This window comes from Leptopilina heterotoma, unplaced genomic scaffold (genome assembly GCF_015476425.1).
Source record: "Leptopilina heterotoma isolate Lh14 unplaced genomic scaffold, ASM1547642v1 Lhet_100, whole genome shotgun sequence".
NCBI classification, from domain to species: Eukaryota; Metazoa; Arthropoda; class Insecta; order Hymenoptera; family Figitidae; genus Leptopilina; species Leptopilina heterotoma.
This window is the reverse complement of record NW_025110814.1, coordinates 2,756,064-2,772,038: the sequence shown is the minus strand read 5'-3', so window position 1 is coordinate 2,772,038 and position 15,975 is coordinate 2,756,064. Positions and strand designations below refer to the sequence as shown.

At 24.6% G+C, this 15,975-nt stretch overlaps 1 protein-coding gene across 5 annotated transcripts in view; it reads left to right on the top strand.

Annotated features, from left to right (window-relative positions):
* The window catches only part of LOC122498807 (oxysterol-binding protein-related protein 8), a 70,844-nt gene that overhangs the window by 51,579 nt on the left and 3,290 nt on the right, over positions 1 to 15,975 (top strand). For all 5 annotated transcript variants that reach the window (XM_043606748.1, XM_043606729.1, XM_043606739.1 and 2 more), the window contains 7 exons: positions 6,869 to 7,047; positions 8,912 to 9,089; positions 9,501 to 9,597; positions 9,978 to 10,174; positions 10,500 to 10,625; positions 13,197 to 13,445; positions 13,696 to 13,863. In XM_043606748.1, coding sequence (XP_043462683.1) covers positions 6,869 to 7,047; positions 8,912 to 9,089; positions 9,501 to 9,597; positions 9,978 to 10,174; positions 10,500 to 10,625; positions 13,197 to 13,445; positions 13,696 to 13,863 — 1,194 coding nt within the window. The remainder of the gene's footprint in view (positions 1 to 6,868; positions 7,048 to 8,911; positions 9,090 to 9,500; positions 9,598 to 9,977; positions 10,175 to 10,499; positions 10,626 to 13,196; positions 13,446 to 13,695; positions 13,864 to 15,975) is intronic.

Sequence of the window (15,975 nt, the reverse complement as noted above, 5' to 3'; positions counted from 1 at the left end):
ATTGATTTGTGCAATAAAATTTTTCCCCCGAGCCTTTTCCAATTTTTAAAAAATTTTTTATTAATTTTTTTTTAATTTTTGGGACTATTTTACTCCATAAACGAAGGGAAGCGAAGGGTTTAAGGGCATGCAAATTTTTTTACAGCTTACTGGTATCAAATGCAACTTGATTGTTCAATAAAATTTTTCCCCCGAGCCTTTTCCAATTTTTAAGAAAATTTTTAAGAATTTTTTTTTTAATTTTTGGGTCAATTTACTTTATAAACGAAGGGAAGCGAAGGGTTTAAGGGCACGCAAATTTTTTTACATATTCCTGGCATCGAATGCAACTAAGTTGTGCAATAAAATTTTTCCCCAGAGCCTTTTCCAATTTTTAAGAAATTTTTTAAGGAATTTTTTTTCAATTTTTGTGACTATTTTACCCCATAAACGAAGGGAACCGAAGGGGGTGGGGGCATGCAAATTTTTTTACAGCTTACTGGTATCGAATGCAACTGATTTGTGCAATAAAATTTTCCCCCCGAGCCTTTTTCTATTTTTAAGAAATTTTTTTTAATTTTTGGGACCATTTTACCCCATAAACGAGGGGAACTGAAGGGTGTAGGGGGGCGCAAATTTTTTTACAGCTTCCTGGGTGTGAATGCAATCGATTTGTGCAATAAAATTTTTCCCCCGAGCCTTTTTCTATTTTTAAGAAATTTTTTTTAATTTTTGGGACCATTTTACCCCATAAACGAGGGGAACCGAAGGGTGTAGGGGGGCGCAAATTTTTTTACAGCTTCCTGGGTGTGAATGCAATCGATTTGTGCAATAAAATTTTTCCCCCGAGCCTTTTTCTATTTTTAAGAAATTTTTTTTAATTTTTGGGACCATTTTACCCCATAAACGAGGGGAACCGAAGGGTGTAGGGGGGCGCAAATTTTTTTACAGCTTAATGGTATCGAATGCAACTGATTTGTGCAATAAAATTTTTCCCCTGAGCCTTTTTCTATTTTTAAGAAATTTTTTTTAATTTTTGGGACCATTTTACCCCATAAACGAGGGGAACCGAAGGGTGTAGGGGGGCGCAAATTTTTTTACAGCTTACTGGTATCGAATGCAACTGATTTGTGCAATAAAATTTTTCCCCTGAGCCTTTTTCTATTTTTAAGAAATTTTTTTTAATTTTTGGGACCATTTTACCCCATAAACGAGGGGAACCGAAGGGTGTAGGGGGGCGCAAATTTTTTTACAGCTTCCTGGCTGTGAATGCAATCGATTTGTGCAATAAAATTTTTCCCCTGAGCCTTTTTCTATTTTTAAGAAATTTTTTTTAATTTTTTGGACCATTTTACCCCATAAACGAAGGGAACCGAAGAGGGTAGGGGGACAAAAATTCATTTTTAGGTGTTGGTTATCATTTGGAACAATCGCACGTTGAAAAAAATTTACTTTTTTTATTTTTAATTTTTCGTTTTCAAAAACGTTTCGAACTTCAGCTTCATTGCAATGACCATAAATAGCGTTCTGTGGAAATTTATTTCCAGACTTGGTCGCTGCATCCATTTTATTCGAGTTATTCCGCATTATCCGAGCATGTTTAGTGCCTCGCGGATAACCCGGAGTCTCGGACAATCGAAGCTCGGATAACCGAGGTTCTATTGTATTTACATATGTAGTAAATGCTTCTCAGAAATTCAATTATTTTCAAAAATTTTAATAAAATTCTTGGCAAAATTTTAATTATTTTCATAAAATTTCTTCAATTTAATTATTTTTAATATCTACCTACTACTTTAATAAAAATTCCTAAAAGAATTCAATTATAGTTAAAAAAAATTTTAATTAAATTCTACGCAAACATTTCATTATTTTCATAAATAATAGAAATTTCACAGGAATTCAATTATTTGCAAATTATTTTCATAAATAATAAAACTCAATGCTGAATTTCAATTATTTTTAATACATTTTGAATGGAATTTCTCGAAAAAGTTATTATTCTTAAAAATTTTATTAAAATATATCAAAGAAATTTGAATAACCTTTGCTACAATTTATTTATTAGAATTTAAGTATTATTTTGAATATCTACATTTTTAATTAAATTTCTTTAAAGAATAAATTTATTTTCAAAAATTTTAATGCAATTTTTTGTGTAACAATTCAATTTTTTTCAGAATAATTTTAATAAAATTCTTCGCAGAAATCCAATTATGTTTAAAAATTTACAAAAATGATCGTCAAAATTTCAATTATCTTTATAAATAATAAAAATTTTCTCCAAAATTCAATTATTTTCTAAACTTTTAATAAAATTCTTGGCAGAATTTTAATTATTTTTAATACAATTTTCATTAAATTTTCCAAAAAATGCAATTATTCATAAAGATTTTGTTAAAATTTGTCAAGAGAATTCAATTATTTAAAAATTTGTTAATAAAATTCTTTATGAAAATTCAATTGTTTAATAAAATATTTATTTTTATAGTTAAATAATTGAATTCTCGTAGAATTATCTAATAAATATTAATTTAAAAATGAATTTCAATTTAAAATCTTTGAAAATTTGAACTCTTCATATACTTTTAATTAAGAATTCTATAGAATTAATTTTTCGCAATAAGTTTAATGAAATTTTTTTTAATTATTTGAAGTTTTTAATTTCTAATATATTTAACTGAAGAATGCCAGAATAATCGAAATTTCGTAAAATTAAATTGTAAATAAAAGAATTTAAAAATTCACAATGAACTTTATGTTGTTGAATTTAAAATTTTTGAATATCTTAATTTCTATAAAAAAAATATTGATTAAATATTTATTTAAAAATGAAGTTATTGATGTTTTCGAATAATCTTCGTTTTAAAAATCTGGAAAAATTCCGTTTTTTAACCAGGAAAAGTCAGGGAATTTGAAAAGGGTTGCCACGCAAAAGCGTGGCAACCCTGAACTTAAACCACACATAGAAATCTTAGTAGTATATATCATCATCTAAATATATGTCTTGGTCGTACAAATCATCATCCAAGTAAATAATCATCTAAGGAATATTATAGTTCATAAACAACACTTTGAAACTGCACCTTTTTCTTAGAACATTTTCTTGGAAATTTTATTGTAGAAAATAAGCAGTTTCATGAAGCTACAAAATTGTTAACAACCGGCTATGAAGTACAGAAAGTTCTGTATCGAAAAAGTGTTTTCCATTCCCACTGTCACATCATCACTGGAAGTTGAAAATTTCAGATCAAAAATCAAAATACAAGTTTCAAGAAGAATTAAAAATGTCAGTTATGAAAATAATTCTGTGCTTATTGCCCTTGCTTTGTGCTAAAAGTGAAAACACAAATTTACCAAATGGTATTTATAGTCCCGAAATAGTAAATTTTTCGGAATTCGATACTATCGTAAAGTCGATTAATTTCGATTTGTATCAAACGGTGACAATTACAGATGATGATGATAACGAGAGAGTTAGGCAGCAAGATGTGTTTTCCCTTCTCAAATGCATTCGACAAAATTTACCCTCTTTGGTATTGAATACAATCCAATTTACTGACGACGAATTTATGGAATTTTTCAATAGCGATTCATTGGACACCTCACGCGATACGACATTGTTTATAATTGTAAATGATGGTAAAAATTTTTCAAAAGTCGAAGAAACCATGTTGAGTATTGTCCGATTGGCAGAATGGAAAATACGTCCAAGATGCTTAATTGTACTGTTTTCGAAAACAATTGAGAATGATAAGGAGAAATTTCTCCGAAAAATGTGGAACAGCGAGCAATTTATTGATATCACCATAATTGAAATTAGGAAAAACGGTACAAGGATCCATCAACTGAATCCTTTTTTCGGCTACAAGAGTGGAAAGTTGAGTCGAGAATCTGTTTTATTTCCTGACAAATTACGAAATATGAATCGTTATCCATTGAAAATTGGAATATTCCAACTACCACCGTTGACGTACGTAATTAGGAATTCAACACATCATCCTATTACAACATTTGGAAGAGATTCATATAAGGGAAAAATATTTGCCCAACGAATGAACTTTGAACCGGTATTAATACCAACGTGGGAAGATAGTTTCGGTCTGTTTTCATTCAACACGAGCAGAACAACTGGTTTAATGTACAAATTATTCGACCGACAATTGCAGTACATTGGTGTCAGTACCTTAATAACGTTTGGCTCAAAATTGCCCCACAATAAAAAAGAACTATCGAACTTAACCGAAGCAGCAAAATTTGGTTTTGAACAACTTGTTGCTTTAGTACCAAAGTTGACCAATTCCCAAAATTCACTTTCAACATCAATGAAAGTAACCGGTTTTTACGTAGTACCATTAGTGGTCCTCATCATCCTAGTAATTCGAATTCTTCAAAACTTCTACAAATTTGATACGAAACTCTTCAATTCTTCAACAATTATTGAAATTTTATTAGGATATTCAATTGTCAATGAGCCGAAAATTTTATCCGAACGAATTATTTTTATGACAATGATTTTGGTCGGATTTTTCTTCTCCTCGGAAATTTTCGCATTACTAACGAATGTCAGTATTATGAGCGACGATAGTGAAGTTAAAATCACCAATATCATGGATCTAAATAAATCGGATCTTCAAATTGGTACACAAATGAATACACTGACTTTTATTCATTCAACACGGGATTATGATTTAATAAAGATGATTCGTAGGAAACAGAAAATATTTCCATCTCATGAATTGTGTGTGAAGAATTTAATTGAACGGGGACAATTAGTTTGTATTATGAAACGAACAATTGCCGAATTATATTTGTTGAAGTATAATAGAAAAAATGAGAAAGAGGTGATGAATTTAATTTCGGATAATTTTTACACAACTTTGCAAGTATTTATTCTTGAGCCAGGTTCAGCGTATAGGGAGAAGTTTGAATATTTACTTTTGTTGATACAACAACATGGACTTTCGAATCGATGGAAAGTGAAATCGGTTTATTATGTGAAGGATGTTATTAAAAATGTGGATCTGGAGGAATTTCAGCAGAATGAGATTATTCATTTTAAAAGTTTATTGATGTACATTACCGGTATTGGATTTGGTTTATCGTTTGTTGTATTTCTTGGTGAATTGTTGATTGAGATGATTGATAAAGTTTTTCTGAGTCGAAAATAAATATACTTGTGGAGCTAGAACGATAATTTTGATTATTAATATTAGTTAATATTAACAACATCCAATTATTTTTATTCAATTATCTTAAGCTTGAGGTAAATGCTGTCGTATTTATCTCAAGCTTCGAAAATTTTGGTTCAAAAATAATTGTTGTTTTAGCTTCAAAAATGCTGTAAATGCTCTAGCAATTATTTAAAGTTTTAAAAATTTTGGTTCCAAAATAATTGGATGTTGTGTTAGTTAAATGCTGTAGCAGCTTTGGTTCCATATAGCATTTCTGGTTCCTAAATAATAATTACATGTTGTTTTAATTATAAACACTATAGAATTCTTTGTTTCAAAGTAATTTACTGTTGTTCTAGTTAAATGTTTTGTTCACTTCGTACTTCAAGAGTTTTGATTCGAAACTTTAAAATGCTCTAAATTGTTGTATAATTTTTTAGCTTTAGGTAAATGCTGAAGTATTTACTTAAAGCTTCGAAATAATTGGATGTTGTTTTAGGGAAATGCTTTGCTTTCTTTTAGAAACTAAACTAAAGGAAAACAAAATAGAAGCTTCAAAAATTTGTGTTCCATAATAATTTGAAGTTGTTTGCGACATCATTTCTGGTTCCAAAGTAATAAGTAAAAGTTGTGTTAGGTAAATGCTACTGCAAAATTTTTAAATGCTGTAGCATTTACCAAAATTTTTAAAGCATTAGGTAAATGTTATCGCATTTACCAGAAGCTTCGAAAATTTTTATTCAAAAATAATAAATTGGATGTTGCTTTAGTTTATTGTTTTCATTACATTTTGTCTCAAGAATTTTGGTTCCAGAACAATTGGATGTTGTTTTAAATACTTTAAATTGCTGTATAATGTTTGAAGCTTTAGGTGAATGCTACAGCATTTTAAAACATTTTTTGAAGCTTTTAGTAAATGCTGATGTTGTTAAATTTTATGTAACAATTTATGGATTTATTTTGCCGACTGTTTAAATGAATATTGTATCTAGAATTTGTTTCCATTTGATGTTAATGATTCTGTCTAAAGCCTAATAATATATGAATAATATCTGTATTTCAAGGATTAATAAATAAATAATTACAATGAATAATTATAGATTTTTTTGCAATTTTAATAATTATAATTAATAACAAAATTACAGAACTTCTTTACATGTTCCGGGCAAATTAATAATAAGATCTATATTACTAATTATAATTATAATTATCTTATTCATTAATATTAATTTTTTTTATTAATTTTCAATTTTTGTATTAATTATTATTTCTTATTGTTTTTTTTTATTGATTTTTTTATGAATTTTCAATTTTTGTAGGTATTATTTATTATCATTTTTTAAATTATTTCAATCCTTAATTAATTATTAACTGCAGTTATTCTCGAGTAAGTTTATAATTAAAAACGTAGATCAAGAACCAAAACAATTCGATGAAAAGAAAAAAATTTTTTTTCATCTGAAATTGAAAAAAAAATTTCCATTCTTCTTTAAAACAACAACGAAGGTCAAGGACTAAAAAAATAAATCGATGCTAAAAAGGAATAATTTACTTTCAATTTTCTTCGATCCATTTAGAAAATATAATGTCAAATTTTTTTAAAAATGTATATAAAAATATTTTATTTTAATTTATTTTTAAATTTATTATTAAATTTTATTTATTTTATGAAAAATTATCTCTGTTTCTCTATCACCAATTTCTTTTTAATTTAGGCTGGAGAAGTTGTTGCCGAATTACAGGACGAGCAAAAATCATTAATTTGGTTCTTAATGAAACAAGTTCGACCTGGAATGGATTTGTCAAAAGTTGTTCTTCCAACGTTCATCCTCGAGCCACGTTCGTTTTTAGAGAAACTCGCCGATTCTTATTATCATGCCGATATTTTATCACAGTAAGTATTTTATTATTTTCAAAAATTTTTCCAAAATTCAATTAATTTCAATATTTACTATTTTAATAAAATTTTCTAAAAGAATTTTAATTAAATTAAAATCTGTGCAATTCCATGGGAGATTTTAGTTTTTTCGGAGTAAGTAAACCAATTGCAATGAAACTTAGGAATTTTATTCTACACATAAATAGAAATATTTCCACCAAATATTACGTCAAAATATTCAGTAGCTTTTGAGGTGTCAAAATTTTGGAAAAATTTTGAAATCGTTATATTTTCTTCCCATCTTAACCAAATCACTTAATTCTTTTTGGAAAAAATTCAACATAAAAAAATGAAATTTTTTTTATATTATGTTTATGCTGAATTTTTTCCAAAAAGAATTAAGTGATTTGGTTAAGTTGGAAAGAAGATATAACGATTTCAAAATTTTTCCAAAATTTTGACATCTCAAAAACTACTGAATATTTTGACGTAATATTTGGTGGAAATATTTCTTTTTATGTGTAGATTAAAATTCCTAAGTTTCATTGCAATTGGTTTACTTACTCCGAAAAAACTAAAATCTCCCATAGAATCGCACATCTTTAAAAATTTTAATTGTTGTAAAACTGTAATAATATTTATTTAATTCAATAATATTTAAATTTTTATTTAAAAAAATTATTAATTTATTATTTTCTCAAAAAAATTATTAAAGCTTTGAATAATTTTAATTATAAATTTCAACAAAAAATATTATTGAATTTTGGAAGAATTAGAATTGTAATTTTTAGATATATTTTAAAAATTTCAAAATGATTTTAAAACAGTAATTACTTAGGTATAATATTTTAATTCCTGTAGAAAAATTAATAAGTACTTAAATAATTTATTTAACAGAAATTATTCAAGTTTTGAATGTAATTTAATTTGAAAATTATGAAAAAAAATTGGCTTTTGAAAAATTGCAATTAAAATGTTAAATTTGAAGAAGATAACTATCTGAAGATAGTTTAGTTAACTATCTGAAGATAGTTAAATTTCCGTAAATATAATTTAAAAAGATTAAATTATATTTCCAATTATTTGTAAATTTTGTCTTTAATATTGAAATAAATTTTATATTTACGAAGAAGTTTTTTTTACTTACAAAAAAATTTTTTTTATATACAATTGTATTTTCGGAGAATTTAAAATTAAAATTTAGAAAATTATTGAATTAATGCAGAATAAAATTTCTCTGATTTTTGTTAATCGTCTAAAACGAGTTTTTTTAGTTGTAAAATTTAATTTTTCAATAGCTACTTTTTTCGGTCTTAAAGCTACTTTTTAAAAACTAATTATCGAGACATTAATATTAATAGTTTCAGTAATTGAATAAGAATAAGAAATCAAATATAAATAATTTACAATATAAATTATTTACAAGTTTTTTTTAAAATGAATTTGTTTACCTTTTTATGAAATTCGTTTGTCTTTTTAATTCATCGATACATTTTTAAAAAATTTAATTTAATTTTACATTAATAATTTAATTTATTGATTCTCAAGATAAAGATAATTAATCTTCACAGTTGGTACAATTAATTTTCTATTTCAAAGTAGGTAATTAATTGACTTCCTATCATGTTCGTGTTTAAATAATATTAATTCTTATTACCGTAATTAATCATTTTCTTAATGAAATAGAAAATTTTTGGTATTTTGTAGAAAAAAGGTATATAATTTTTTACACGATAAATAATTAAATTAAAACGGTGAGAAAATATAGGAGAAATCATAAAATTTAGGGATAATTACTATTTTTTTCTATTAATTTTTGTTATTGTAGTAATTTTTTTATTGAAAATACTAATTGAATTTTTTTCTTTGATTAAAATAGAGCAGTTTTGGAAGATGATGCTTTCACTCGAATGAAATTGGTGGTGAAATGGTATTTGTCTGGATTTTATAAAAAACCACAAGGACTAAAGAAACCGTACAATCCACTTCTTGGCGAAACATTTCGCTGCTACTGGCAACATTCAAATGGTTCACGTACATTTTATTTAGCCGAACAGGTAATTAAAATTTTTCACTTATTTAACTTTTTAATTTTTATTTGGAAATTATTTTTTCTTTAATAAAATTGATATCATCGAAATAGGAAACAAAATAATCATGTCTCATTAGGGAAATTTTCGATTTTTGCACTTTTAATTTTTTAAATTCAATTTAAAACAAATTTTTATTAAAAACATTTCTTTTTTTCTCTTTTGTATTTTTATAAAATTTACTTTATTTATATTTTAAGAAATGTTAGACTTTTTGAATTTGTTTAATTTAAATATTTTTTAAGTTACAAAGTTATATATATATATATATATTATTATTATTATTATTTCTCAATTCATTTTTTCGAATTTATTAATTTACTTTTCATTTTTTTAGTTAAAACTCACATGCTAATTACAATTAATCTATAATTTTAGTTGTCACATCATCCTCCAATTTCTGGTTTTTACGTGACTAACCGACAAGATGGATTTACAATCAGCGCATCAATTATAGCAAAATCGAAATTTTACGGTCAGTTTTAAAACGATTTTTACATAAATTCTTTTTTAGAAAAAAGTTTAATTATTACTTCTTAATTTCTGAAAAAAATATTTCTTTAAATTCAAAAATTTTAATAATTCAGAAATTCAAATGAATATTTTTCCCAAAAATGTAAATTCTATCTTTTATCCTTTTATTGCTAAGACAAGGAAAATAATTCATAATTTTTAACATTTCATATTTTACATATTAATATTTTCATATTAATTGTTTATTTATTTATAATAATTCAAATAAATAATTGTATGTAATTTGTCCCAGTTATTCATTATCTGGACCGAAAGGCTGAAAGTTAATAAATATTTATGAATATTTATAATTTATTTATATTGAAATTTCGATTTTAACAGGTAATTCGACGTCGGCAGTTTTGGACGGAACTGCAATTTTAACAATGTTACCGCGAGGAGAAGATTATACAATGACGATTCCTTATGCACATTGCAAGGGAATTCTTATGGGTACATTGTCAATGGAACTTGGAGGAAAAATTAATATCGTTTGCGAAAAAACCGGTTATCACACGGAATTAGAATTTAAATTAAAGGTTACCTTCACTATTTTCTTTTTGCCTTCTATTTTTTTTATAAAAATGTTAAAATTTTCTATAAATGAAATAAAATGTTTTTTTTTATATTTGTTTTTTCTAATAAAAACCGTTTTAATAGAAAATTTTAACATATCTATAAAAATTGGATGAATAATAGATAAATAAATGTTAATTATTTTTTTTAAATTAGAATTTATTTAATTACATTCTATTTAATTAAGTAATAATACTTCCTCCACGAGGAAGTAGAAGTAATTTTTCTCTTTACTGTCTTTTTAAAATTAAAAAGTACAAAATAAATACTTTCTTCTTTAATTTACAGCCATTTTTAGGAGGTTCCGATCAATTGAATCAAGTCGTTGGAAGAATACGACTCGGTAAGGAGACTCTCGCCAATATTAGTGGTTATTGGGATGGACAAATTATGATTACCGATAAACGATCTGGGGTAAGTTTTTTTTCTCTACACTTTGTAAATAAATAAATAAATAATTATTAAATTATTCGATCATTTTCCATTTTTTTTATTATCATATAAAAATGGGAAAATGATCGTCCAAGAGATTGTTGAGAATCCAGGGTCACCACTGGACTTGAAAGCCTGGAAAACCGGGAAATGACAGAGAATTTTTTTATTCAATCTATTTTTTTTAATTCTAATTATTTTAATGAGCTGATACTCGTCTAAATTGTTGATAAGATGTTGCTTAACAAAATCCCGATGGATAGAACATTTTATTATGTACTTCAAAAGGTTTTAATTTGAAATTTTAGAAAATAATTCAATTTTGAATGAATTTAATAAAAAAATTTAAAGAACTTAGATTTTTGACAAATTTTAATCATTCAAATTCTAATAATTCTAATAATAAAATTGTTCTGAAAAGTTCAATTATTTTCAAAAATTTTAATAAAATTCTTGGAAAAATTTCAATTATTTTCAACAATTTCCTTCAATTAAATGATTTTCAATATCTACTAGTTTAATTAAATTTACTAAAAGAATTCAATTATTTAAAAAAAAAATTGAATAAAATTCTACGAAAACATTTAATTATTTTTGCAATAATTCAATTATTTTCGTAAATAATAAAATTTTGTACATAGATTCAATTATGTTCATAAATAATAAAATTTTTTTAAATCAAATTCTTCGAAAAATGTAGATATTTAAAAATTCTATTAAAATTCGTCAAAGAATTGAATTATTTAATAGATTGTTAAAAACACTAAAAAAAAATTGAATTTTTGAGAAGTTACAAATAATTGCAGAAATTCAATTATTTTCAAAAGTAAACAAAAATTGTCGTCATAATTTCAATTATTTTTAAAAATAATAAAATTCTTTTTTAAAATTCAATGGTTTTCAAAAATTTTAATAAAATTGTTGGCAAAATTTCAATTATTTTCATAAACAATAAAAATTCTTCGGAGGAATTTAATTATTTACAAATTTTTTTATAAATTTCTTCGCAATAATTCAATAACATTCTTCGCATGAATTCAATTCAATTATTTTCATAAACAATAAAAATTTCACATGAATTCATCTATTTACAAAGTATTTATAAATTTCTTCACAATAATTCAATTATTTTCAAAAATTTTAATAAAATTCTTTCCCAAGAATTCAATTATTTTCATAAATAATAAAAATCTTCGCAGAATTTCAATGACCTTTGTGAGCCGTTAAATTATGTTAGAAAATAATTTGCAGATTTCATATATTTTCTGAAGAGGTCCATCGATGATGGACGAAAAGCTTCACATTTTTAATAATATACTTTTTAAATAAATGTGGATTGATTTTTGAAAAAACAATAAACATCTTTCACTATATTTTTAATAAAATTATTCCCAAGTATTTAATTATATTCATAAATAGTAGAGGTGTGCAAAAAGCTCGATCGAGTATTTTCAAGTTTTTCGTTTTTCTAGCAGAGCTGAGCAGAATCAATCCGAACTTGAACCAAATTCCATCCGACACGTGCAGTACAAAAGCTAAAATAATTTTGAGCACTTGAATTTTTGGAGCACTCAAATATTTTTGAGTAACTAAAAAATTTATAATGCTCGAGTATCCAGCCCGGCTCGAGCTCGACCATGCTATTCGAGCTTTTTGCACACCTCTATAATAAATAGTAAAATTCTTCTTAAGGGGACATTCCAGTTTAAAACAGGCAAAAAGAAAGCTTTTTTAGTAATTATTAAAATAACTATGAGATTTATTTTAAAAATTTCTTTTACATGTAATAAATAATTTATTTCAGAATTTGTAAAAAAAAATTTTTTTCATTTTTATTTCAAAATGGCGGCGATATATGCCATTTTCGAAAATGCCCATTTTCGGTGGTAAGATCGATTCCAAACTTTTTATAAACGATAAAACCAAAAACGAAGTGACATTTTCTTCGTTAGATATTTCTTTAGGCGTGGAACATTTCTCTAGAAACTTTTCAAATATTATTAAAAATAATTGATAATTGTTAATTGATTTTTTTCGGAGAATTTAAAAAAAATTTTCTGAATTAATAACATTTTTCGAAGAATTTACTTAAAATTATATTAAAAATAATTGAATTCTTGCGAAGGATTTTATTAAAATTTTTGTAAATAATTGAATTATTTTTTGAAAAATTTTATGAAAATTTAAATTATTATGAAACATGAAGACATCGATCACTCCGAGTCGAAGACTCGGACTTGTCGATTTCTTCGTGTCTTATAATAAAAATATTCTTTTAAGTTGCTGAAGTTCAAAAAGGTTTGAATTAAAAATTTGTTGAAAATCTGAATTCCTACGAAATAATAATAATGATTAAATATTTATTTAAAACAGAATTTATTGATGTTTTCGAATAATTTTTTAAAAAAGGACGTTAAATTTTTTTTTTCTAATTCTAATAATTTTTTATCAGCTGATAATTCATGACCGTAAATTTTTTTTATGGAATAAACGGTCACCCTGGAGAACTTAATAAAATAAATTTTACTAAATGAATTTTTTTTTTTTTGACAGCAAGAGAATTTGTTTTTTAATCCAACGCCGGAAGTTCGATGGAATCGTTTAAAGAAATTTACTGTTCCTTTGGAAAATCAAGGCTCATGGGAAAGTGAAAGACTTTGGTTGGCCGTCACACACGCCATCAATAATGATGATCAAGTGGCAGCGACAGAAGCTAAAACGCAATTGGAAGAAGCCCAAAGAGAACGCGCAAAGGAGAGAAAAGTAAAATGCGAGGAGTGGATACCCAAATATTTTGTACAGGTTGAAAATTCTTTTATATATTTTTAAACACTTCGAATTTGTATTTCTTTATTTTTGAACTTTTAATTTATCTTTTGGAATTTGTAATTTATAATTTCATTATTATAATTTTAATTTTTGGAGTGTCGTTATAATTTTTATTTACAAAGTTCCATTTATTTTTATTTATATTATCCATCTAATTTAGATATTTTTTTTATTTTTACTTGAGAAAGAATGTGACTCACTTATAATTTTTGTCATTTGACAGGATATAATTACGGGACAATGGGTTTATCGTAATGCAGATACTCGTCCTTGGGATCCTAGAAATGATTTAGTGCAATATGAACAGGATTATATTATTCGCACAAAAACTAGACACAAGACACCAATTATGCGTACCGGTAGTATTGTCTCCATTGATCCACAAACACAGGTAACAAAAAAAAGAATTAATTGAGAAATATTTTTCTACAAGATGCAGGGCTCGAACTAGGGTTCGTAAATCCCTTAAAGGTCCGTAAAAGTTAGTTTTTTTGAAAAAAGGTCCGTAAAGTCCGTAATTTGATTGAGAAAGCACGAAAAGCTCGTAAATTGTATGATACAATTTGGAGAATTTTTAAGAAGTTACAAATTATTGCAGAAATTCAATTATTTTCAAAAGTAATAAAATTCTTCTTAGAAATTCAATTATGTTCAACAATTTTTAAAAATTCACGTCAAAATTTCAATTATCTTTAAAAGTAATAAAATTCTTCTCCGAAATTTAATTATTTTCAAAAATTTTAATAAAATTTTTGGCAAAATTTCAATTATTTTCAAAAAATAATAAAAATTTAATTATTTTCAAAAATTAAAAAAAACCATCGCAATAATTCAATTATTTTCATAAATAATAAAATTCATCGCAGAATTTCAATTATCTTTAATACAATTTTAATCGAATTCCTCGAAAAATGTAATTATTCTTAACATCAATAAATTCTGTTTTAAATAAATATTTAATCATTATTATTATTTCGTAGGAATTCAGATTTTCAACAAATTTTTAATTCAAACCTTTTTGAACTTCAGCAACTTAAAAGAATATTTTTATTATAAAACACGAAGAAATCGACAAGTCCGAGTCCTCGACTCGGAGTGATCGATGTCTTCATGTTTCATAATAATTTAAATTTTCATAAAATTTTTCAAAAAATAATTCAATTATTTACAAAAATTTTAATAAAATCCTTCGCAAGAATTCAATTATTATACATTATAATAATCGTCAGTTTCCTTTCCGTTAGCAAATTTTCTGCATTCATTTGTTTGTTTTGAAAATTAATTTTTGTGGGTTATTAGCCTTTTTTATTTTTTTTAATGTCAAACTTTTTAACGGTTAGGTACCTATGTAGAATTTACAAGACGCATTCCTATTCTCAATATTTAATTCTATATACAATTTATTATATTGAATTAAATTTTTAATTAACTAAATAATTTTATCATTTAGTCTAAAGGTTGGTGTCCATAATTTAATATTATTTATTATTTTAATATAATATTGTTAAAAGATATTTGATCAAATTTATTTTAATTCATTTTTATTTTTACTTCTAGATACCCCAAGTATAAAATTATTATTATATTATTATCAGTTATTAATTTTAAATAATTATTTTTATAATTTGTATTTTTTATTCCTGACTTTTGCTAATTTTCATCAAAAATATTTACTTTTTTCTTATCCTGTTAAGGGAATTTGAACCATTATGACGTCACAGCTTAAAAACACATGCTTCTCACAAATTGTGACGTCATAATGGTTCAAATGCCCTTAATAAATTGAATTCCTGCAATTAATTTTAATATTCATGAAAGAATTTAACTCATATTTATAAAAATAATGTCATTCTTGAGAAGAATTTTATAAAAATTTTTAAATAATTGATTTCTTTCGACTAATTTTACGCAAATTCTAATTTAAGTAATTGAATTCCTGAAAAATTTTTATTATTCATGAAGAATTTTTTTAAAATAACTGAATTCTGTTTGGAAATTTTATGAAAATAGTAGATATTGAAAATCATTCAATTGTGAAAAGTTTGTAAAAATTTTATTAAACTTTTTTGAAAATAATTGAATTCCTAAAAAATATTTTATTATTTATGAAAATAATTGAATTCTTGCGAACGATTTTATTAAAATTTTTTAAAATAATGGAATTTCCCTGAAGAAATTTTTTACTTTTAAAAATAATTGAATTATTGTGATGAATATTGATTTAAAAATGAATTTCATTTGAAATTTTAGATAATAATTGAATATTAAAAGCAATATAGCATCAATTTTTAGAAATAATTGAATTTTGAAATTAATTTTTTTGAAGAGGTTTAATTTGAATTTTTTTTAAATTTTGTGATGTTTTTATTTTCGAATATAGATTTAATTGAAGAATTTATGAATAAAAATTTATTTAAAAATTAATTTTAGATAAAATTTTAGATACTAAAAGCATTCGAGCGTGAATTTTTAGAAATAATTGAATTTTGATAAGGTTTCAAAT